Below are 24,446 nucleotides of genomic sequence, written 5' to 3'. Positions count from 1 at the left end.
TTGAAGAGCCACCTCATTTTTAAAGAAGGAAAACGTCCCCGATTTTGACCAGCACCAGAGCTATCCCGCATGATGTGAACCTTAGTGTGGCTTAGAGCAGGGCGGTAGGGATGAGGAACAGTTCCAGAACCTTTAGCCTGCTTATGACGTGGGCTCCGGAGTTTGGCGCCTCTCGTAAGCTGTGCTGGCTGTCCGCCATCTTAGGTAGAGACTCCCTTTAAACAGCCCCGAGCCTGCTGGTGGGACCGTGCAGACCAGAGCAGTACAACGGAATGGGAGCGTGTTTACCGAAGAAAACTCCGGGGCATGGGCTTCAGAAATCCCATGGAGCAAGGGCGACATCCACTCTGCCGCTCTCTGTGTCTGTTCAGGTTCGATATTGCAACTCCCTGGATGAGGAAGAGAAGAGGGAGCTAAAGCTCTTCAGCAACCAGAGGAAACGGGAAAACTTGGGCCGAGGGAATGTCAGACCCTTCCCAGTCACGATGACAGGAGCTATTTGTGAGCAGGTGAGCCTGGATTCCAGGGAGGGAGGAGGGATTGCTCTGACCTTCTTGCACGTGTTTGTTTGTTCACCAGTTCTTTTATTGAGTGCCTACTGTGCGTCATGCGCAGGTCTAGCTCTCAGGGATACAGCAGCAAACAAAAGACTTGAGAGCTTGATTTTGCCCTTGTGTGGGGTTCGGTTCTAGGGGAAGAAGTCAAACAATAAAATAAAGAAGAAAAAACACAGCGGGAAAGGAGGCTCCAAACACTGCGAGTCTGAGGAGGTTGCGATTTTCAGAAAAGTGGCTGCTCAAGGCGCCTCTTAGAAGGCGGTTTCTGAGCAGAGGTTCCCAGGAACTGCGGGAGGGGGTACTGCAGATCTCAGTGGGTGGAGGGAACAGGCATCTCACAGGCTTTGAGGCATTTCTTTTTTTTCTTTAATTTTTTTTTAACGTTTATTTATTTTTGAGACAGAGAGAGACAGAGCATGAACAGGGGAGGGGCAGAGAGAGAGGGAGACACAGAATTAGAAGCAGGCTCCAGGCTCTGAGCGAGCCATCAGCCCAGAGCCCGACGCGGGGCTCGAACTCACGGACCGCGAGATCGTGACCTGAGCTGAAGTCGGACGTTTAACCGACTGAGCTATCCAGGCGCCCCTCTTTTTTTTTTTTTTAATGTTTATGTATTTTGAGAGAGAGAGACAGCACGAGTGGGGGAGGGGCAGAGAGAATGAGGGAGACCAAGAACCCAGGCAGGCTTCATGCCATCAGCACAGAGCCCAACACAGGGCTTAAGCTCACGAAACTGCGAGATCATGACCTGAGCCGAAACCAAGAGTCGCCAAACGCTCAAACAACTGAGCCACCCAGGTGCCCCTTGGCAGGAGCATTTCTGTTCTGCTCAAGGAACAGCAGAGTTGGCCATTGTGGCATGGCAGAGGGAGCAAAGGGAGAGAAGTAGCAGGCGAAGTGAGTTCATGGAGGGCCAGTGGTATAAGCCATTGGAAGGAGATGGGGAGTCATTTGAAGGATTTAAGCAAAGGAAAGACATGATGGATTTCTATTTTATTTTTTTAATTTATTTTTAATGTTTATTTTATTTTTGAGAGAGAGAGTGTGTGAGCAGGGGAGAGCAGAGAGAAAGGGAGACACAGAATCTGAAGCAGGCTCCAGGCTCTGAGCTGTCAGCCCAGAGCCCGACACAGGGCTCGAACTCATGAACCGTGAGATCATGACCTGAGCTGAAGTCGGACACTTAACTGACTGAGCCACCCAGACACCCCATGGATTTCTATTTTAAAATGAGCCCTTTAGAAAAAGGAATTTGGACCATGGATTCATCCCAGGGCCGTTTAAAGGGGGTGGTGAATGGTCATCTCCTTGGGTTTGAGGGTTCTTCAGCAACATGCATGCAGTCCCCCTGAATGCTCCCTGGGACCTCACTGAGTTGAAGAGTCTGGGTTCGTATGTTCTCTTCATCTCCTGTAGCATGCTCAGGGCATGGTGGTGGAGGGTTTTAAAGAAAGAAAGGTGGACGTGCAGTCCACCTGTGTTCTCCCTGCCCCTCCTCTTGGCCATAGAGCCTTCTGGTGCTGATCATCACTTTCGGCACTGCTCTTTGGCTCTGGTGCTCTTTGAAAAGCCTCCTCTACCTCCTCAAGCTCTTAAGGAAACCTTTCAGGTGCTGAAGATACATGAGCTGGATCAGTGAAGGGAAAGCAAGATACTGCCTGAGGGGAGTGGGTGCCGTTTGACTGCCCGTTTTAGAAATTTCGGAGGGGTGGTGTGAGAAGGTTCACGTGGGTGAAATACAGGAGCTCCATAATAGGGGAGCCACAGGACCAGAGACTTGGCAATGGAGTCTTCCCCCTTGATATGGGGGTGGTCGGTCACTGGTTAAGATGTGAGATTCAGGGGCACCTGAGTGGCTGAGTCAGTTAAGAGTCCAACTTTGGCTTAGGTCATGTGCCCATGGCTTGTGAATTCAAGCCCTGCTTTGGGCTCTCTCTGCTGTCAGCACAGAGTCTGTTTTAGATCCTCTCTCCCCCTTTCTCTCTGCCCGTCCCCACCTCACTCTCTCTCTCTCTCAAAATAAATAAATAAAACTTAAAAAAAAAATAATAAGATGTGCGATTCATTGTCCTCAGATCCAGAATTTTGCTGCTCTGAGATCACCCTGCTGGAACCAGCCCAGCTGGGCTCTTTTAAGGAGAAAGAAAGGTTGGGCATTTCATGGGCAGGTGTCAAAAGTAGTATAAGATAGTGACAAGGGCATGGAGGCAGAAGGACAAGATTGACTCATGTTCCTTCCAGATGACCCTGACCATGTTGTTTTTCCTCCATTTGTCATCTGCAAACTGTAGATGACAAATGCCTACGTGGTGGAATTAAGGTGATGATTACGTGAGATTCCGTATTGTTAAAGCAATTAAAGAAAGCCATTACACTGAGGTGTCTCTAATACCTTTGTAGCCTACCTAAGCAAACCGAAGCCTAAGCCAAAGACATTGCCTTAGTATTGAGAAGATGACCCTTAAAACCAACCAATCATCAATAGGTAACTAGGCTTTCTCAAATACAGCAACCCTTAAGCTACAGCCAATCAGATAATTTCCTTGCTTTGCATCCCTGTCTTCTCTGGAGAACCTCCCTCCTAGTCCCAGGTAGGCGGAGCCCTCTTAGCCACTTTAAGTTTGATAAAGGCACCCAATTTCAATCATATGTGCTCAAATACACTCTTAAAAATTTTAATGTGCTTCCATTTATCTTTTATCACTATGCTTATCCCAGGTCTACCAATGTTAGAAAAGCACAGACAGTACCTTTTGTAACAAAACGTCTTCCTTTGGTCTAGTCACTTCTACCAATGAGCTCCCAGAAACTGTTCCACGAGACCTTTACTTCATTTTCTGTGAAACGTTTCAACCTGTATGATGGCCAGGGCCACGGTGTGGGAAAGGTTTAGAGGCAGCTTTTCTATTCTTTAGACATGGTGACTAGAGCTCAGCCACTCATGTGGGGCCATCCAACTAGACCCTCAGGTGTGAACCTCATGGCCATCGCCATCGTCCGCAGAGAACCTCTCCTTGGACCTACCTCCTCACACTTGACTCCCGTTTCAAAGCCCCGACCTCAGCCATCACGTGTGGGTTGTCAGGGTTGTTGCCTCGTTCCTTTCCGCGTAAGGGAAGGAACTTTGGAACATGAGTAAGAAGATAGGGGAAGGGGAAACAATAAGCCCTTTCCATAGTCTGGCCTTAGAAGTGGTGCCTTGTCGGGGCGCCTGGGTGGCTCAGTCGGTTAAGCGTCCAACTTCGGCTCAAGTCATGATCTCACAGTCTTTGAGTTCGAGGCCCGCGTCAGGCTCTGTGCGGATAGCTCAGAGCCTGGAGCCCGCTTCAGATTCTGTGTCTCCCTCTTTCTCTGCCCCTCCCCTGCTCATGCTCTGTCTCTCTCTGTCTCAAAAATAAATAAAAACATTAAAAAGAATTTTTTTTAAATAATAAAAAAAAAAAGTGGTGCCTTGTCAGTCAAGACTAAGTCAAAAAGAAGTTAGAGAAAACTGGCTAAAAGCCTGCCTCAAAGGCCTTTGGAGAAATAGTTAAAGGAGGGCGTGCTTTTATGAATCCACCCCCTCTCCCATGTTACAGCCCCCCTCTTCAGCCCCCACCCCCTGCCGCCTGTTCCTGCTGGTGTTAAACTCCCCTGTGCCTCCACATAGAGTTTGGAGCATCTCAAAGATAAGGACACCTTCACCACATGTCACTTGGCCTCCTGCTTGTAGAGCTCCTGCGTGGTCGTTATGCTAAAAGAGTTCGTCCTCCTTTCCCACCTTGTGACTCCTTATTTTCTCAGTCACTTCATCTTCGCCTTCCTTGCAGGGAAGGAGAGCAGGGAGTGGAGGGGAGGGAGAGCAAAGACCGCCCTGCCACCTATGTGACACAAGGAGCACAGTCACCGGGTTGAAAATCAGTGCACGGTGACCCGCTCTAGGTGGTGGTGGTGGTCTCTTACCGTCCTGTGCAGCCCTGAGAGACGGGGCTGCTGTTTGTGCTGACGTGTCTGATTGCCTCACAGTGCGGAGGCCAGATTAACGGCGGGGACATCGCCGTGTTTGCATCGCGCGCCGGCCACGGGGTTTGCTGGCACCCGCCGTGCTTCATATGCACCGTCTGCAACGAGCTGCTGGTGGATTTGATCTACTTTTACCAGGATGGGAAGATCTACTGTGGCAGGCACCACGCCGAGTGCCTGAAGCCGCGCTGCGCAGCCTGCGATGAGGTCAGAGCACGCCGCATGGGGGCTCAAGCCCTGCCTGTCGCCCCTGAGTTGTGCCTTAGGCAACATCCCACCCCCAACGCCCCGCCCTGCACGGGAGAAAACCCTAGACCCCTCCACCTTCTTCTATTAACCTTGCAAGAAGCAAGCCCCACCCCCATCCCTGGTTGCTAGCATGCCTGAAAGTGGCCATCCCCTGGGCATCCAGGTAGGAAAGCAGCTTCTGTAGCTGAGGGGAGTCACTGCTACTGGGTCAGTTCTGAACTGTTAAAGAAAGGCATTGTGCAGCGTTAGATTTCAGTAATGGTGTGGCCCTGACGTTCTGATTCCTAAAGCTTCAGTGGGACAAACTGGTTTGAGAAGGGAGACATTTGGTGGCACTATTTCGCTTTCCCGTGATTGAGCAGAGCTCCGATGAGGATTCAGGAGGCGGAGGCATATTTCCTGTGGAGAGCTCTGCCCCACGCTCTGGGAGGTACTTGAATGTGCTACCCCAGGTCACAAAGCACCCTGGAGTACAAAGCCCGTGCCTGGTGTTTTCTCCCACCGGGAGCACATGGCAGTATGATCTGTAAGCTGCAAGAATAGGAGATGTGCTTTGGCTTCAGAAGTTTGGAGCTTCTATTGCCTATATTCCTATAAAAAGTTTTTCTTTCTCTTTCGTTCTTTTTTTTAAGTTTGGAGGAGAAAGGAGAATGTTCTAAACCTGACCGCTTTTATGGAATAATTTGGGGAACGTTCTGGCATGGAGGTTTCCTCCTACACAGAATGGCTTTTTGGTTCTGACCTTGCAGACAGCAATGTGGGCCTCTGGAAGCAGCCCTGCCCTTGTTCAGCCCTAGTCCACTACGTGCCTAGGGAGGTTCCCTTCTCCAGGAGGAAGTTGACCAGCCTTAAGTAATTTGTATTCTAATGCTAATAATGGTGACGTTCTAAAGAGGCCCTCTAGGGAGGTATTTGGGAAACCCAGTTCAGTTCCACCTCTGTAATTCCAGGCTGCCGCTTTGCCTCAGTTTCTTCTCCTGCTGGAGATTTGTGCTCCTAACACTTGCTGTTATCTAATGGCCAAGGAATACGATGATTTAAGTGTTTTGCAATTTTTGTTTATTGAGATGTCATTCACACATCATAGGGTTCATTCACCCTTTATAGGTGTCCAATTTGGTGGGTTTTAGTATATTCACAGAGTTGTACACCTGTCACTGCTGTCTAATCCTAGGTCATTTTCATCACCCAAAAAGAAACTTTGTATCTATTAGCGGTCACGCCCGCCCTTCCCCCAGCCCTGGCATCCGCTGGTCTATTCTCTGTCTCTGTGCATTTATATATTCTGGACATTCCACATAAGTGGATCTTTTGTGTCTGGCTTCTTGCGTTTAGAGCCATGTTTTCAGGGCTAATCCACGTTGTAGCATGTAATGGTGCTTTATTCCTTCCCAGGGCTGAATCATACTCAGTCTAGTGTATACGTCCCATTTTGTTGAGCCCTTTGTCCATTGATGGGCATTTAAGTTCTTTCCACTTTTTGACTATTATGATCAGTAGTGTATGAACATGCATATGCAGGTGTTTGTGTGCACGCATCTTTTCAGTTTTCTTGAACATATACCCAGGAGCGGAATTGCTGGGTCATACCGTAATTCTGTGTTTAACTTTTTGAGGCAGTCCAGACTCTCGTCCAGAGAAGCTATGCTGTTTTACATTCAGTGAATGGTGTTGCACTTTCCCTACATCTTCCTCGACCCTTACTTTTTCATTGTTTTCATTTTAGCGTGTACGAAGTAATACCACGTTGTGATTTGGTTATGTATATCCCTAACGGGTGATAACGTTGAGCATCTTTTCATATGTTTATCCATTGTTTTTGTATCTTCTTTTTTTGAAATGTCTATTCAGATCCTCTGCCTGTTTTTTAATTGGGTGGCTTTTCTTTGTATTGTGGAGCTGTTTGTATATGCTGGATACTAGTTCCTTACTAGATACATGATTGGCAACTATTTTCTCCCATTCTCTGGTTATATTTTCACTTTTTTGAGGATGTCCTTTGAAGCACAGAAGTTGTTAATTCTGATGAAGTCCAATATATCTGTTTTTTGTTGCTTACACTTTCAGTGTCACAGCTAAGAAACCTGGGTCCAAGGTCATGAATATTTACACTTGTGTTTTCTTTTAAGCATTTTATCGTATTTGGCTCATTAAGTCTCTGATCCCTTTTGAATTAATTTTTGTATACAGCTCAGATTCATTCCTTTGCATGTGGCTATCCAACTGGCCCAGCCACATTTGAAAAGACTATTCTTTCCCCGTTGAATGTCCTTGGCGTCTTTGTTGATAATCACTTGGCCATAAATGTTTGGCTTTATTTCTGGACTTTTATTTCTCTTCTATTGATCTGTATGTCTATTTTTATACCAGCACCACACTGTCTTGATTACTGTGGTTTGTAGTAAGCTTTGAAATCTGTGCTTTGAAATTTCAAAAATTCCATATTGGAGGTCAAAACACAAGTGCTTCTGAGGACAAGGCAGGTGTTGTCCGTGAAGGTGACACATTTTAAGACAACAGTGAGTGGTGAAAAATAGGACTGAGCTGGAGAACTCACCACTCACCTGGAAATAGCAATCCCTCTTCTTAAATGCTGTGTTTTCAACAGAGAAACCAGGATTTCAGGCATTAATGTGACATTTCCTGTCTTTAAAAAAGATTGTGTATCCGCCAAATAAAACATATATGTGTTATCTGGAGTGCCCATGAGCTATCAGTTTCTGGTCTTGCTTCATATTCTTCAGGGTAGAACATGATTTCTCATATTAAATGTGGTTAAGTTCATACCTGGCCAGACCAGAAACTGTGTTTCATGGTGCTGTAGGCTCATCCCAACTGATAAAGATCTAGAATATGCATATACGTCCAGGTTTTTTATTGAGCGATTTGTGGGAAGGACCTGCTTTCCCATGCTTCTCGTTTGGGGCCCCCACAGCTGTTGTCCTTTAAAGTGCCTTCTCGTAGCTGGGTCTTAACCACTGATCATTTGGCTTCCCCATCTCTAGATCATCTTTGCAGACGAATGCACAGAAGCCGAGGGGCGGCACTGGCACATGAAACACTTTTGCTGCTTCGAGTGCGAGACAGTGCTCGGCGGCCAGCGCTACATCATGAAGGAGGGAAGGCCCTACTGTTGCCACTGCTTCGAGTCCCTGTACGCGGAATATTGCGACACCTGTGCTCAACACATAGGTGAGGCGGCCCCGGGTGCTCAGCTTGGTCCTCCTGCCCCTGGATCTCCTCGGTGTCTGGTGTAGTTACAGTCCCTGTGGCCGACCCACCCTGGCTTCACTGAAAAGGGGAATCTCTTGGCTCCGTTACTAGAGAAGCCAAAGAGCGCGCTCGCTTCAGATAGGGGTGGCTCAGGGCTCAGACAAAGTCTGGGGTTTTGGGTGTCTCAGCTCAGCTCGCCTTCTCTTGGCGGCGGTGAAAAAGCAAGCTGTCTTCGCATGCTGCCCAAGAGGACTCCCCACTTCTACATGGTCTCGGCACTTGCATTCTCAGAACGACTGGGGCCGTGTATGTTTTCGCATCTGAATCAGTTCCTCCAGATAGGAACCTTACCATCCCCGGTTGGGTCATGTGTTCCACCCTGGAAACAAGAGCACAGGTGTTTCAGTTGGTCTGCCTGAGTCATAGGCCCAGCCCCGAGATGGGGTTATGTGAGGTACAGCCCCACTACCGAGGGGAGGGGGCGTGGTCCCGGAAGGAAAACAAGAGGGAAAAGATAAAACAGATGTCTTCCACAGCCTCCTTGGAAAAACTTGAGGATCCATGGAGGGAGGACCCAAAATAGTCCTCTTGTAGAAAGGGACAGTCAAGAAAACCAAATGGCTTCTGGCAAGCACATCTTTAAAAAAAAAAAAAAAAAAAAAAAAAATCAGCAAGAGCTGACCCAGCCAAATACAAAGAAAGCAAGAGAACCTGAAAGAGCTGATAAGCTCTAAACTCTCCCAACGAAGCAGCAGATCTGAGATGGTGGAAATCATTTTCTCTTCGCAAATAACCAGTTTGTTCAACTCTTGAGCACTCTTCCAGATCACGCCGCATCTGTGGCTTGTTCGTTCAACTTGCCTGTTCTGGCACCTTGAGAATGAGCCACCCTTTAAAAAGAAAAATGAAAGAGCTGGCAGTGGGTGAGTGTCTGTAAGACTAGCAGCCTGCTCTTCCTGTGGCTTGTGCAGTTCCCAGAAATCTGCTCAGAACCTGCCAGCTCCTTACCTATAGTGAGCAGACGTGGAGATAATCGGTCTGGGCGCCCCTTTTGCCCCACTTAGAAGATTATATCAGAAACGGAAAGAGTTTGATTTTGTCTCCGTGCTTCATCTCAAGTGGCATTTTTAAATGAAAAATTAGCTACTAGTTGGGAGAGCTCTGTGAGCTGATAAAAATCACAGCTTTGTGGACAAGGCACCTACTGTGTGCTCAGCGGTCCTTTGTTGTTGGGCAATCCGTCCCACGGACTCAGGCCTGCCTCCATGAGGCCTTTCTGAGCTGGAGTCCCCACCGGGCTCAGGGTTCAACCTTGCTATGCAGCCATATCATCCGGCACTCTTCCCTTCCCGGGCCTGGTGACGTGCAAACCCACCTTCCCCCAACCCCTCGAGGCCTCACCGCCTCAAGGCCTGGTGCTTCAACCAAGAACCCAGTAACCGTCACTTCTCGCGAGATCAAAACAGGGAAACGGACTTGCCTTTATGCTGAGAGTTAGGAAATGGGGAGTTTGATTTGGACAGGTGGCTGGCCATGTGAGGACGGACAGGGTGGGGTGCGTCCGAGGAAAATGGTGCAGCTTTTGAACCCAGCATTTGTCGCTGTGGATTCTGGGTCTGCCAGTCGGCACTTGCTCAGAGGAGAGGTGCTGAGTGTACAGATAAACAGCTTACCTGCAGCCATGATACCTCCCCCCCACTAGTGTTGCTGTGTCTTCTGTCCCTTTCCTTTGAAGTTCAAAAGCTTCTCCAGAAACTGCCCCTTAGGATTTTTGCTCAGCAACCTGGAAGAGAGAAAATCTGTCTGTAGCCCGCGCAGAAGGGCCCTCTGTCCTCTTCTCTTTCTCTCTCCTAGCTATCTGAGACGTTGATTGGCATTCCCTTCTCCTTCCGTCTTAAATGCGTAAAAAGGCATCAGTGTTTTACCAGAAAAGGGGACCTCTGAGGCCCATAGTATTCTCACTGCTGCAGTTAAAATGCTGTCCCTGATTTTTTTTTTTTTTTTTGAAATCTACTTTTCTGTGAAACCTAATTTTCTTGCAACAGCAGAGGGGTGTGCTCTGTATATCATGCAGACCACCGTCTCCTGGTGCTTTGCTCTGACCATATTACACAAATATTCCATATTTATACAGCCGCTCCGAGTGGACCCTGCATCAGGCAGCCGTTGCTAGGGCAACAGTACTTTTGCCTGCGCACAGCAGAGTAAACAGTCCTACAAACAGACCGAGGCTGTAGCAGGCAGTAGACACACACACCCTCCGAGAAGGGCTTATGGGGGCTTAGAGGGGGGAATTAAAGAGGAGCGCTTAGATGTGGAAGAGCAGAGCCCTCTTCCAGATGTTTAGAGTTCAGGACCAGTTCAGAGGACCCTCTGACATCAGGGACGTTTATCAGGGACCACGTTGTGCTGCCTGCTGGGCCGCTTTGTGACCCGCCTCCCCTCTGCTCCCCCCACCCCAGCCCAGCCTTTCTGCAAGGCCCCGTCCCCAGAAGGGGCCCCTGCTGCCCACATCTGAGCACGCTTGCTTGCAGAAGCACGGAGAGGCAGCTGGTGGAGGACAGATCCGGGAACTGGGCTTCCTGTGTGCCTGCGACAGGGAGTGGGCAAGGCTGCGGCCGCTTGGGATGCAGGGCGGCTGGGATGCCAGCACAGCCTCCGGAGGGGAGGGCAAGGCAGACTGAGCCAGCCGTGGCGTTCTTTCGTGGACTGCGTCTGGGCAGCGGCCCCCAGAGCGGGGAGGGCGAAGGGCAGTAAGACCACATAAAAAGAGGAGAAGAGCGAGAGGAGCTAGCAGACGCGGGTGTGAGCGCTCTCTGCATATTAACTCATAGCAGCCGGGCGAGGTCAGAGGTTTTAACTGCAGCGGGGACTGAGGCCACTCGCTCAGGGTCACACAGCTCAGAGCCAGCCGGGAACTCAGCAGATGGGCTTCGGCATCTTTCCAGCCAGCTGGAATGGGATGCGAACCTTCCTTCCTCTGACTCCTGAAGCCTCCCTCTGAACTGCTCCAGAGTTCTGCCTCCCTGTACTGCCCGGCCCGCTTCCTCCCAGGAGCCTGGGGAGAAAATGTGACTGAGCCCAGCAGCTCTGGGTCCTGTCTCGAGCCCCGCCCACCACTTCTCCTGCCTGGGAAGGCCAGGTTGATTCCCACAGTGGCCCTTTGGCCTTAGAGCCGACTTTGTGGCTGCTCCTGTCCCTCTAAAACTCCCTTCTTAGTCTCTAGGGCCAGACTCCCAAATAAACAGAGACCCCTTAGTTTGGGGCGGAGCTCATAGGAGAGGAATTGCCTTGTGCCTCTCTCTCTCTCCCTGGGCTCCAGGGATATAAAGGTAGGTGGGAGAGAGCATGAGAGGCTGGGACAGCTGCTTTGCCTTTTGCCCTTTGTTCTTGCCTTTCTCTTCTTCTGGGTAGAGTTTGTTCTCTGGTTTCTTGTTTATCACCTCTCTAGACAAGTCTCCCAAAGTTATTCCTGGGAAGTCCAGGTTCAGGACTATCAGCCGAATTAGTACTACTATGTTTCTGAGAAGATTTTTATAATCAGAAAGCAGGAGGCTTGCAAAGGCCCCTTCCATCCCACGGTAACTGCATACTCCACAGGCTCACCCCCCATGAGGGGGGACCCCAACGTGTCCAGACTTCCATTCTGCCAGCTTAGCAGCTGCTGTCAAAAGAGAGCCTCCATACATCACTGTCTTAGCAACAGTCCCAGGTGACTCTTGCATTGCACTAGTGCAAGTCATGTGCCCACCTCTGCCGCAGTCTCTGGGGTAGGAGATGCAGTTCTTTACTGGCCATTGCTAGGTCCAGGAGTGGCTTTAGGCCTGCCCAAAGCTCATGGCCCAAGGGGGGTGAGAAGATGGTGTCCCACAGGGGGATGAAGCCCTAGAACCAGCAAGGGGCAGAAGAGATGCTGAGAAGGAAGAACTCTTGGGGCTCTGGGAGGTTCCTGTAGGGCAGGTGTAACAGGATTATGCAAACCAGGGACGGCCCTGGCATGGGGAGGAAATGTGTTTCTTCCTTCCCTGATGATATTAAGGAAAGGGTGTGCATGCTTATGGAGGCTATCTTTGACGAACCACACCCAAGCGTTTCCTTGCCAAGTGTTGAAATCTACTTTTTCTTTTCCACTGAACTGTTACAGCGATCTCTTCATCTGAATGGCCTCTGCTGGTATGGGGTTCAGTTCATCCATTCAATGTATAAAGAGCCCTTCTGGTACATCAGGCTGCGTTCCTGGACATGCCACAGAAAATTAATGAACCTCTTCTCCTAGAACTTCGTTTGGGAGGGGTGGGGAGAGAATTAACAAACAGATGTACATGTGGAGTGCTTCAATGTCTAGCACAGTTCATGCTGTGAAGAAAAATCCAGCAGGTCCGGGTAAAGAACGGTGGAGAGGATGCTCTCAGGTGTACAGGAGGACGTCTCCAAGGAGTTGGCGTTTGAGCAGACCCCCAAGTAGAGTGAAAGAGAAAGTATCAGTGTCATGGTTAGGAGCAAGGCTTGTGGATGCAGATCTCACCTGTGATTCCTAGTTGTATTAAGTTAGGCAAGTTATTTACCCTTCCCGTATCTCTGCGTCCTCGTCTGAAAAATGGAAATGATACTAGAAACCTACCTCATTACAGTGGAGGGGTCAAAGGAGTTTACATACACGCAAAGCATTGAAAGCGTGTGTTAGTGTCATTAGTGCTATTTTGTCTGGGAGAATGTATCCCAGGCGGAAGGATTCATGCGCACGTCTCTTGGATCTAGTTTTTCTCTGCTCGGAGCAGATGAGTTCAGAGGCAGCTGATTGGTGGAACCAGGGGCTCTCCTATTAGGACATGAATACCGTTCGTGTGAGGTCCTGATTATGGATCTGCTGATAGTTTATTCTGTTGTGTTTGGAACCCTGAGCCAAACCAGGATGCTGTGTGTTTCACACGGTGATACAGGGCTCTGAGCAGCTTGTCAGCCTCTCTCCCATGTCTTCTCTATCCCCAGGGATCGACCAAGGTCAGATGACCTACGATGGCCAACACTGGCATGCCACCGAGACCTGTTTCTGCTGTGCTCACTGCAAGAAATCCCTCCTGGGGCGGCCGTTCCTCCCAAAGCAGGGCCAGATATTCTGCTCACGGGCCTGCAGCGCCGGGGAGGACCCCAATGGCTCTGACTCATCCGATTCAGCCTTCCAGAACGCCAGGGCCAAGGAGTCCCGGCGCAGTGCCAAAATCGGCAAGAACAAGGGCAAGACGGAGGAGCCCATGCTGAACCAGCACAGCCAGCTGCAGGTGGGCTCCAACCGGCTGTCGGCCGACGTGGACCCCCTGTCGCTGCAGATGGAACTGCTCAGCCTGTCCAGCCAGACGCCCAGCCTCAGCCGGGACCCCATTTGGAGGAGCCGGGATGAGCCCTACCATTACGGGAACAAGATGGAGCAGAACCAGTCCCAGAGTCCTCTGCAGCTTCTCAGCCAGTGCAACCTCAGAACTTCCTACAGTCCGGGAGGGCAGGGGGCTGGGGCCCAGCCCGACATGTGGGGCAAGCACTTCAGCAACCCCAAGAGGAGCTCATCACTGGCCATGAAGGGGCACGGCGGCAGCTTCATGAAGGAATGCCGTGAGGACTATTACCCGGGAAGGCTGAGATCCCAGGAGAGCTACAGCGATATGTCCAGTCAGAGCTTTAGTGAAACCCGAGGCAGCATCCCAGTCCCCAAATACGAAGAGGAGGAGGAGGAAGAAGAAGGGGGCATATCTACTCAGCAGTGTCGGACCCGCCATCCAATCAGTTCCCTGAAATACACCGAGGACATGACGCCCACAGAGCAGACCCCTCCTGGCTCCATGGAATCACTGGCCCTGTCGAATGCAACAGGTAGGTCCTCTTCACCTGGCAAACAGAGCAGAGGTAGTCTCTGGGTGACCTGATGCTGGTCTTCAGGACTTTCATGTTGTTCCTGCCACGTGCCCTCCTCCAACAGGTTGTCGAGGAAGGGGGACCCCAGTTTCAGATGGCTTCTGTCTTTGAACGCATTCCCTATAAGCAGAACCTGAGACAGGGGTGCAGATGCCTGTGGCATGTTCAGGGCATGCTCCCAGGGAAGGGGAGGCACAGTGAGGGCCCAGGGCTGGAGGAGGGGCCAGGCGAAGACTCCAGCTCTGGGCTGGAATCTGACTTCACCCTGATCCCACGGGGGCTCTGGAGGCTGAGTTGCATCATACGTTTGCTTCCCTCTTGCGACAAAGTGGCTGTCATCCCACGCCACCATGTCCTTCGGTCACTGGCTTTGGGCTGCTGGAGGACAGCCTGGGGATGAGGTTGTGGAGGATGTGGGCATGGGACACGGCAGGTGCTATTGGCCAAAGACAACATTCGGAAGCAGAGGCAGCTGTGAGCTGGGGGTGGTACTCACAAAGCTGGGTAATGCTTGAGACACCGAAGCATCCACAACAGCTTCCAAGGCTTTTCTGAACCCCAGTATCTCATTAGGGAGCTCATTTTAATGTGTGGATAAAGGCAAAAGAAATATGGATAGACAGCAGAGGGCAGGCAGGCTGAAAAGGACAGAAGAGGGGGAGAGCGTGAGAGAGATTAAATTCGAGGCCTGCTTTCTCCAGCCAAATTGTCCCGCTAGTTTGCGTGCATGTGAAGACTGATGGAGATGTTCTCTAAGATGGCACTACTCAAAGCGTAGTCTGAGGAAGGAAGCTAGCCACAGTCCGCCGTGAGATACGTACTGAAAATGACAACGTTTAGAAACTCTTAGAACAATTGGACATTGCCACAACATCCACATGCATGCTCAGTGGGCTTGTCTTATCGGTGCAGGTACAGACCAGTCGGTGTTGTGGAAGCCATGAGTGAGTTGTACGTCGCATGTGCTGTGTGTTAGTCTTGCTCAGAAGGACCACATGTCTGTCTGCAATGGACTGAAAATAAAAAACAGGTCCTTCACCATGGATCACTGAGAAGTCCTTTTCTGAGACGCACTAAGTGTGTCTGCCCCTCATGGGCAGAACACCCAAGGAGGGAGACACATGTCTACCCTTCCATCAGGGACCCCATCGTCAAATGGTTCTTGGTGGAGCTTGTGATAAACATGTGCACGTCAACCCTATCTGGCGATGACAGCCAGCGCTCAGCTCCAGCTGTGGTGACCATGTGCAAAGATATTTATTTCTTCAACTAGTGGTTCTATAGCTCTTACCATGTGCCAGACTTTGTTCTGAGCACTTTATATTAGCTTACTTAATTCAACCCTCACAGCCTTCTGAGGTGGATATACTATTAAGATTATCATTTCAGGGGTGCCTGGGTGGCTCAGTCGGTTGGGCCACCGACTTCGGCTCAGGTCATGATCTCACCGTTCGTGAGTTCGAGCCCCGCGTCGGGCTGTGTGCTGACAGCTCAGAGCCTGGAGCCTGCTTCAGATTCTGTGTCTCCCCCTCCCTCTACCCTTCCCCTGCTCACGCTCTGTGTCTCTCTGTCTCTCAATGATAAATAAATGTTTAAAAAAAATTTTTTTTAAACAAAAAGATTATCATTTCAGAGTTGAAACTGAAGCACAGAGAAGTTGAACCGTTTGCCCAAAGTCACCCAGCTTTTAAAAAGTCAAGTGGGGGCTTGAACCTGTGCCTATGACCCCAGAGCAATGTTCCTAATCGTACCAAATTGCCAACCATTCCACTTTCTCCAGACAAGTTAAAAATGTGGGTTTTTTAAATGTGGAACCTATTTAAACTCTGCAAGACAAGCAAAACATCTCTCTAACTCATAGGATGTCTATGCAGTGTGTTTTTAAGCCCTTATCCCTCTCAAATGCTCTCACATTTGTGCCTTCATTTGTCCTAGAGGACAAATAGCAGGTATTTTGTTTCAGATGAAACAAAAATGAGGCCTTAGTGACTAAGCACCTTGCCCGATGTCATAGAAGTGAGCAGTTAGTGCAGAGTGATGACTGCCTGGCTTCCAGCCCAGTTTGTGCTATTCTCGAAAACTTCCTATGCTATAATTATTTAAGAGGCCAGGAGATAAATATGCAATTCAGCCTCTGAAGCTAGACCACTTGCATTGAAATCTACACTGGCTGCTTGTTTCAGATATGGAACCCAAGGCCTCCCCCCCAGGCCCACTGGAGGCGGGAGCCAGGAACCTGCTTTTCAACCAGCAGCCCCTCCCCCCACCCCGCCCCCACTGAAGCTGAAGCTGATGATGCAACCAGTGTCTGAGAACAGTTGTTCTTGGGTTTGTCTCTTGTGACTTTATTGTCCTCATGCTGTGACTTAGGAGAAAGTCAGGAGATCTGGGTGTTGGGGATATTGGAAAGGCCACGTGATTGTGTTTGAAGAACATACTGTGTCTGATCCTAGAGAAGAGACACGGAATTTATCCCCATGATTTTCTCTGGGCCCTTGGGCAGAGCCCCTCATGCCCCACTGTTTGTGAGATTTTGGTGAAGCATCCCTGACCCATGTCTGATACAGCAAAAACAATTCCACCGATCAGCACTGTCCAATGGAGGCCATAGTCACATGAGACTGTTGAAATTTCAAGTAATGAAAATTAAATGAAACTGAAATTTCAGGCCATCGGCTGCACTAGCCACATTTTAAGTGTTCAGCAACAGTTTAAGCAGCAGAATTTGAAATTGCATTTGATTTCGGTAGCCACACGGAGCTCACGGCCACTCTGTTGGACAGCACAGATGGCAGACGTGAGCTTGTAGGATGGGCACACTTTTAAGCCCATCGTTTGTCTCTTTGGAAATTCTCACATGAGCCCCAGTGTTCAGACTGACAGCTGACGTTTTGGGGTTACAAATTCACATCCAGCGTTGGTCACGTGGGAGCTGTGTGAACAAATTGCTTACATTGTCTAAGGCTCCTTACCTCATCCAGGGAATTTGGTAAATAACAATACTTCCTTCATTGTGTTTTTGGGTGAATTACGTGATCGTTTGTTTAAACTTGTTAATGTAGTCTGTGACACATAAGACCTTCTGTAATGGCTACCTGATACTTTTTGTTACTATTTCCTTCTTCTCCCAAACATACTGGTGCACAGTTTTGGCCTCTAAGAGTGTTTTGGTTACTGACATCTCCCAGCTCCCACCAGCTGTGCGGGTTTGCATTTTCAGGTTTGAGAACGTTCCTGTGGGATCCTCTTTTTTTAAACCAGCATGTGGAGAGCCTGGGAAGTAGGGAACTGAAGAAATGCATTTTGTGCCCCTGTGTTTCCATAGATCTGTCAGACACAGCAGCGTGGAAGAAAGATTGCAGCTAATATTCGAAACACTGCTTCCTCCTTGGTCACTGGGGCAAAGCTTAAATAGCCTTCCAGATCCAGTGTTGCACACACGTACACACACATTCACACACACACACCCCAAAGCCGTGATATTTACTAGACTTGGAAAAGTCGGTCATTTTGTTGCCAATGCCCACTGTTGCGTTTAAATTTTGCTAGAAGATTCTCAAAAGAAGGCAGTGCTCAGAACCGTGTGTCTTTAAATCCTGGAACCCCAGTCCGTGAGTAACAGGTATGTGCCATAGAAGGCTTTGTCAAAAAGCCTTGATCCTTAGGTGAAAGCTAGCTTTCAGGATGACGGATTTTTTTTTTTTTCCTCCATGGTCAATAAATCATGTTATTGAAAAAGTCTGTAGTGTTTAATCTGGCACGAAGCATGATCTTTTCGTAGACAGCATTTTTCCTTTGAACCGATCTGGAAAAACAGCCACAGTGGCTTGCCAGCCTTCAATCTGGCTTTGACACCTACTGATTTGTTTACAACCAGGAGCATACTGTCCCTTCTCCTTGGAAAACGCAGTCCATCCCTTACGCTCACACAGAGTGAGTCAGGCGAGCACGGTCGCCATTTATAATAGCGTTGTGTGGAACTGGAAGTAGGTTGTAGGTTGCAGAAGCTCTCGAACTCTGCCGTTGCCTAAACGTCCCTCCCAAGCAGCTTACAGCCTTGGGTGATCACAGTTTCGCAGATAGCCGTAACGGCGTCACCGGCAACTGCCATTATTGGGTGTTGGTCCTGTACTAGGTACAGTTCTAAGGGCTTATGTGAACTTCTAGTATTGTTATGCCCAGAATTCGTGATCCCCAAAGACCACCAGGGAGCCGAGTCCGATGCAAAAGCAAAAGAGCCTTTATTCGAGCTAGCTCGAGCTCAATCCCCTACCTGCACCGTTGCAGCGGTGAGATACCGGAGAGAGAGCGAGTTTCAAAAGCACAAAGGTTTTATAGGGGTCTAGGGGCAGCCGATTGGCTGGGGGAAGGGGCGTGGCCTCGACCGATTGGCTGGGGAAGGGTCAGAGTCCTGTTACACAGGTCGCTGGGCGTGTTTGGATCAGGAAGTTTGAATGGGTGAGAGGGAGGTTACTCAAGGGGAGGAGGCGTGGTCTAGGTGAAGGACACAGAACAAGATGGAGTCGGCTGGCGTAGGCCCGCCCTTTCAGTATCCCACTGTTGATATGCCCATTTCATAGATGACATAAGTGAGACACGGAGAGCCTATGTATAGCTCAGGACCACAGAGCTGGGAAGCGAAGGAGCACGATTCAAACTTGGGCATTGTAGCTGCAGGCCTGGGTCCTTAATCGGCATACCATGGCACATGTGGATGGTGGTGATAAGAGTGGCCGAGGCCAACCATGAGACCACAGAGTGTGGTCTGACATGATGATGATCTCACATATAGCACCTCTTTAAATCTTCATAATAGCCCTATGAGATAAGTCTAACGATTTACCCCATTTTACAGTTAAGTACTCTCAAGTGCACAGAAGTCGTGACCTCCCCGTGGTCACCACTGACAACGGAACCCGAACTGGGGTGTGATGGTCTGCAAAGCCCTTGCTCTTAACCTCTCTGTTACAGTCCTCACAGGTAGGGTCATGGTCACGGTCAGGATTTGCGCAGTGACGGTATCTGGAAAGATCGGGGTTTCTCTTCCTGCCATAGCCAGGTTGTTGATGTCTGTCTGGCCCTGGCAGGGCAGGAGCCAAGCTGGCAGTCCAAGGTGACCTGCTTGGGTCAGAGGCACTTAAAGACCACGGAGACAAGTGTAGATTGTCCAGGGGTTGGCTCCTGGCAGGAGGCGCCCACAGAATGGAGAGAGAGGCTGGAGTGCGAGTCAGGGCCACGGTTCAGGTCACGCCGGGGCCAGGTGCAGAGCAGAGTTCCCATGGGGACTGGTTGCCTCAGGCAGAGGCCCCACCCAAGGACAACTGCAGACGGTCAGCTGGTCCCCCGCCAAGGGCCCTGCTGTGTAGCAACCAACGTGGCTGGGAATGCAGCTCTGCCTTGAGGACCAGCCACATGCCACAGGAGTGGCTGGGTCAGGCAGAGCTGGGGCCCAAAGGAAGCAAATGCAGATGTGGATGGAGGAAAGAAAGGAAGGTCTGTGCGCATTCGTTCGTTCGTTCATTCTGCCTGCCAGTGTGGTACAAGCACCTCCCCCGTGAGGTACAGCAGCGTGAATGAGGGCACAGACAGTAGACCAGTCTGCCAGAGGTGGAGATTGGACTTCGTGCTTTAATACCTACGTGACCTTGGGCAGCTGGCGTATCTTTTCTGTGACTCAGTGTCCCCATCTTTGAAATGAAGTGACAGCAGCGCCTTAGAGGGTTGTTGTGGGAATTCTTGAGTTAATTCCTGCAAAGAACTTAGGACGGTACCTGATATCCCCTAAGTGCTCAATGCCGTTAGCTGATAATATGATTAAGTCGGTGCCATGGCCTGTGCAAGGTGCTAGGGATGCACTGCTGAGGTAAAGTAGACAAGGGGCTTACCTTCCTGCCCCTCTCAGTCCCGTGGCGTTTAGCAGATAGTAAGCATCTAATTATACGATATGAAATTGTGGCAAATGTGCGCTGAGAGGGGTATAGGTGAATCAGGGAGGTCAGACAGGGTATCCTGAAAAAGTGATGCTTGAGGGATAAGGGAAGGATTCCAGGCACCAAGAGCAGCATGTGCAAAGGCCCTGTGGTAGGAATGTGTGGCAAGAATAAAGGCCTGCAAGAAGGTCCACAGTGTAAACAACAGTGGAGACTGAATGAAAGAAGAGGATGGATGTGATGACGACCTAGGAGAGGAAATTGGCATTTTACAGTGCCCCTGGGGGAAGGGGTCCTGAGGGACAGAAGAAGATCGAATCGAAAACCTAGAAATGTGTATAAGTTTGCCTACTCTGTGATTTTTGACCCAAAAATCACAGCATCAGCCGAAAGCACATGCATTGTTGGCCTGGGTAAGTAGAGACACAGCAGAGATAGTCCAAAAGGGCTTCCTGCTGTCCTTGATCGGTGTTGCACTGTTGTGGCACCTCCACACATCTGTTACCGACACAGCTTGACAAGGGACGCTTCTTTGTGCAACACCGAGACCTATTGATTGCTAGGGGTCCTGGGGTGACTTTTCAGCATTGCAGGCAAACTGGAAGAGAATGAGACACGACAGTGTGGGGCTCTGAAGCAACAACTGGAACAGCTCCCTTTACCAAGAATGTCTGAAATGTTTTTTAATCCTTGTAATGCAAAACATTTCTATATTTAATGCTGGGCAGGAACATTTCTCCTTTTCTTCTGCATAGCTTGGATACGCATCCTCTACCCCAATTTCTTTATTTAAATTGTCGGGTGAAACCTCCCAACCAGCTGGCGCCCGAACTTGAGTGGCCACACCTCAGTCGTGCTCTTAAATTGCACGGCCCAGATCCTTTGTTTGTTCCCTCCATTGAGAAGGACGGGTGGCTCAGTCTGGAATTACAGATTAGCAAACCGAGAGTCCTGCCCGTCGGCCTCAGGGCCAGCTTGGCAGCTCCTTGGAAAATCCATTGGAATTGTCTTTCTTCTCGGGAATTACAGAACTCTTGTTTCCAAGTGTCAGAATCCCACCTTGACTGGTGTAAACAAATAAGTTTCTTGTTTTTTTTTTTTTTTTTTTTTTAATCAAGTGACTACAATTGTCGCAGAATTTTGGTTCTTGGAACAGCTGGATCCAGGTGCCTAAATGATGTCCTTTTCTTCTCTTGGTTCTTGTTTTCTCTCCGCCGTCTGGCTTCATTCTCAGGCCGGCTCTTCCCAGGGTGGTAGAGATGACTATCGGCAGCTCTAGGCTGACTGACTAACATCCATTAGCACCAGTTGAAGGGGAATGGGAGCTCATCTGAGTCTCATTTGCCCAACTTGGGTCACCTAACAATTCTTTTAACCTCTGTGGTGGGAGGAGCCAAGGAATGATGGCTCTGATTGGTCCGTTCGTTCGGAGTCGTGCACCCATCCCCGGGGCCTGAGGCAGTGGGGTCAAGCCCTTTCGTACTGCAGGAACTGAGAATAGAGATGGGCTTTTCAAAGAGAAATCAAGGTAGTAGCTTCAAAGGAAATGTGCTTCAAAAGCACACCTTCCCTGTGCTGTAAGGAAGTAAACAGCCCCTTGTCATAGGCATCCCATCCTTCTGGGACTCACCCTACATCTGGTTCCTTCCTCCAGAAGGAACTTCTGTCCCTGTCATGTGAACTTGACGTCAGATGTCCGTCAGGCATATTAGCCATGGCTTTCTGGAGACAAAGGGGCACGTCCCTGTGGTGACTTTAAGGTAGGCGATTCGGGCCAACAAGGAGATGTTTTCAAGGCGCCGGCTGGACAGAGCCCAAACCCTCTGCTCAGCGTTGAGAATGTGATTCAGGTTTCTGACTTGATCCCGCAGGGTGAATTTCTCCGTGTTCCTTAGGGAAGCTGCCTCCTCTTGCTGGTACTTCATGGCTCTGAACCAGACTCACAGACCAGGGGCCAGATGAAAACCAGCAGAATGAACATTGTAGCAGAATCTGTTCATCTCACGTTTCTCTTTTGGGGTCAGTTTTGTGGTATGTGTGGAAGCACAGGATATTCTCAGAGCCAGGTGAGCGAGACAGAGAGCAGTGGACAGACCAGTCAGGACGGAGCACCCCCGGAATGACTGATGCATGCCTGCTCTAGGTCATAGTCTCGCTGATGTTTTCTGGTTTCGGAGAAATTTTTCCAGTGTCCTGGTTTCTAATAACCATTCAGGAGGCTTATTTATAACCTCCTTGGGCGTGAGCAGTCATCTATACCCAGAGTAAGTAACCGTGGTTGCTGACAGGAGAGGAAAGATTGCTGATTTTACTCATTTCATACTGAAAAGGCAACACTGGAAAATGGGTCCAGGGTGGAGGCAGGGGGCTGATGGGCTCTTCAGATAAGTTCAACATTTTCTAGAGTAGATTTTTAAAGAACCTGTACATTTCTCTTGGAACTTTTGCATTTGAGAATCTCACAAAGGGAAATGATATAGCTCCCATCCCCACTTGAAAATGGCTTTGAAACTCAGGTTTTTATGGTTTATTGTTTAACATATGAGCAGCTAGGAAAATGTACAAGGGAAAAATTAAGATAAAAATAGGGAAAATACACCAGCTTTACCACTTGGCCAGCGCTAATATTTCGGTGAATTTTCGGGTTTTTTCCCTATATACTGGTGCATTAATTTTTCTGAATTGTAAACATATTGAATATTCTGAGTCCTGAATTCCTTCATTTGCATTCTGTCACTAGCTCATTTTCATAGCATTTGTACATAGCATTTGTAACCATCACATTTAATGACTGCATTAATACTCAGCCAAATGGATGTTACCACATCTCTGGAATTGGACATTTAGGTCATTCCCAAACCGATTTGTATTTAAGTCTTGATTTCCTTTGACTTACATCAACAAAATGTACTTTTTTTGACTCTCTCTTTCCTTATAAACATAATCAAACCTTCTAAATAGTTTGGCTCAGTTTCTAGCCAGATGCTTGACCTTCTCACTGGAGCATCTCCTTCCCAGAGTGTTCTGGTAGGACTAGGGGGCCCATCAGTGATTATGTGCCAGCTATCCCTGGCCTAGCCACTCCTTTGCCCATATGTGAAGTGCCTCCCAGAGCACTGGAAAGGAGTGTGATTAAAACCCCATTCCTGGGGCGCCTGGGTGGCTCAGTTAGTTGAGTGTCTGACTCCTGGTTTGGGCTCAGGTTGTGGTCTCAGGGTCATGGGATCAACTCCCGCATAGGACTCTGCACTGAATGTGAAGCCTGCATGGAATTCTCTCTCTCCCTCTCCCATCTGCCCCTGTCCCCACCCCACCCCCATCTCTCTGTCTCTCTCTCTGTCTCTCTCTCTCAAAGACAAATAAAACCCACTTCCTAGTACAAGCCACCTGGGGCAGTTTTGGGGAATCTGTTTGTCCATGTAAACAGTCACCATCTCTTCCATCAGAGTAACTGGAGGACCACCTACATTATATTCATCTGGGATGCTTGTCAACAGTGCACATTCCTGGGCCCATCCCAGACCCATAAACAGAATCTCTCAGGGCCCAGACCTGAGAATCAACATTTCTAACAAATGCCCCCACAGAACTCTTAGGCCTGCTAAGTTTAAGGAGCACTAAGCTAGAGAAACCCAGACTCCTCCCCTCGTGCCTGAGTGATCAGTCCTCTTGCCAACTTGTGTGTGGTTGGAACTTTTTTCTCTCTCATCATGTTCCTTTGCATCTTCTCTTAGCCGTGAGTCTAGTCTCCTGCTCAGACAAAATAAAAATTAGATTATTCTGCTTTTGAAAAGCCCTGACGATGTCCCTGACAGCAAATAGCAAATAGCATCTTAGTAAGTTCAGGGCACATTATCCAAAACACGGATGGTTTGTTTCTTAATTACACTGTATGGACTAAACATGAAAGAGAGTACCATGTGCCAGAGGCATTTGGTGATCTTGGCATTGTCATTGAATGCCGCAGAAAAAGTGGACCATAAAAGCTTGTACTCTCCAAATGAGGCCTGTTTCAGCTGTAAATTAACATGAAAATGAAAAGGCCATGAGACCAAAGCTGCCTATGAATTTGAGGTGGGTTGCTTGGTGGTTAAACCGAATATAATTTTCATGAGCATCACCTCGAACACCCAGGTAGCTGTCTGCGTGTGTGTTTTTCCTCCCTCCTGCCCTTCCCAAATCAGAACCAGACCACGACATGTGTCTGGGAGGCAGCCGTCACCGATCGGGCTGAGTAAACAGGCGGGGCACCTTCTAGAAGATAAAGTCTGTGCCTTCCAACACAAAATTACCAAGACAAAGCCTGGCGTTTTCCTTGGTCCAAAAACTTTGAACAGCTTAAAAATGTCATGCCAAATTCCCCATCCACTTAGCTAAAACGGGCATACTTCCCCCATTCTTTTCCTCGGTTCCAGACAAGAGCCTTTCTCAACTCTTGGCCGCCCAAGGGTTTGGTGTCCCAGTTTGCAGATTACCCAGCTCCTGTCTTCTTTTTTCTCCTTTATTCTTCCCGTGTAGAAGGAGTGGGGGCAAAAACCTGTTCGTTTTGCTCTTTGCAGGAAGCAGTAGAAAATGTCCTTTGGTGTAT

General features: G+C 49.1%; 1 protein-coding gene across 2 annotated transcripts in view; it reads left to right on the top strand.

Moving 5' to 3' along the window:
• The window catches only part of PRICKLE2 (prickle planar cell polarity protein 2), a 329,796-nt gene that overhangs the window by 271,952 nt on the left and 33,398 nt on the right, over window positions 1-24,446 (top strand). For both annotated transcript variants that reach the window (XM_043587864.1, XM_043587866.1), the window contains 4 exons: window positions 372-509; window positions 4,563-4,766; window positions 7,814-8,000; window positions 13,011-13,886. In XM_043587864.1, the coding sequence (XP_043443799.1) occupies window positions 372-509; window positions 4,563-4,766; window positions 7,814-8,000; window positions 13,011-13,886 (1,405 nt within the window). The remainder of the gene's footprint in view (window positions 1-371; window positions 510-4,562; window positions 4,767-7,813; window positions 8,001-13,010; window positions 13,887-24,446) is intronic.

The sequence above is a fragment of the Prionailurus bengalensis genome, chromosome A2, assembly GCF_016509475.1.
Source record: "Prionailurus bengalensis isolate Pbe53 chromosome A2, Fcat_Pben_1.1_paternal_pri, whole genome shotgun sequence".
In the NCBI taxonomy this organism is placed as follows: Eukaryota; Metazoa; Chordata; class Mammalia; order Carnivora; family Felidae; genus Prionailurus; species Prionailurus bengalensis.
This window is presented reverse-complemented; position numbering and strand designations above follow the sequence as displayed.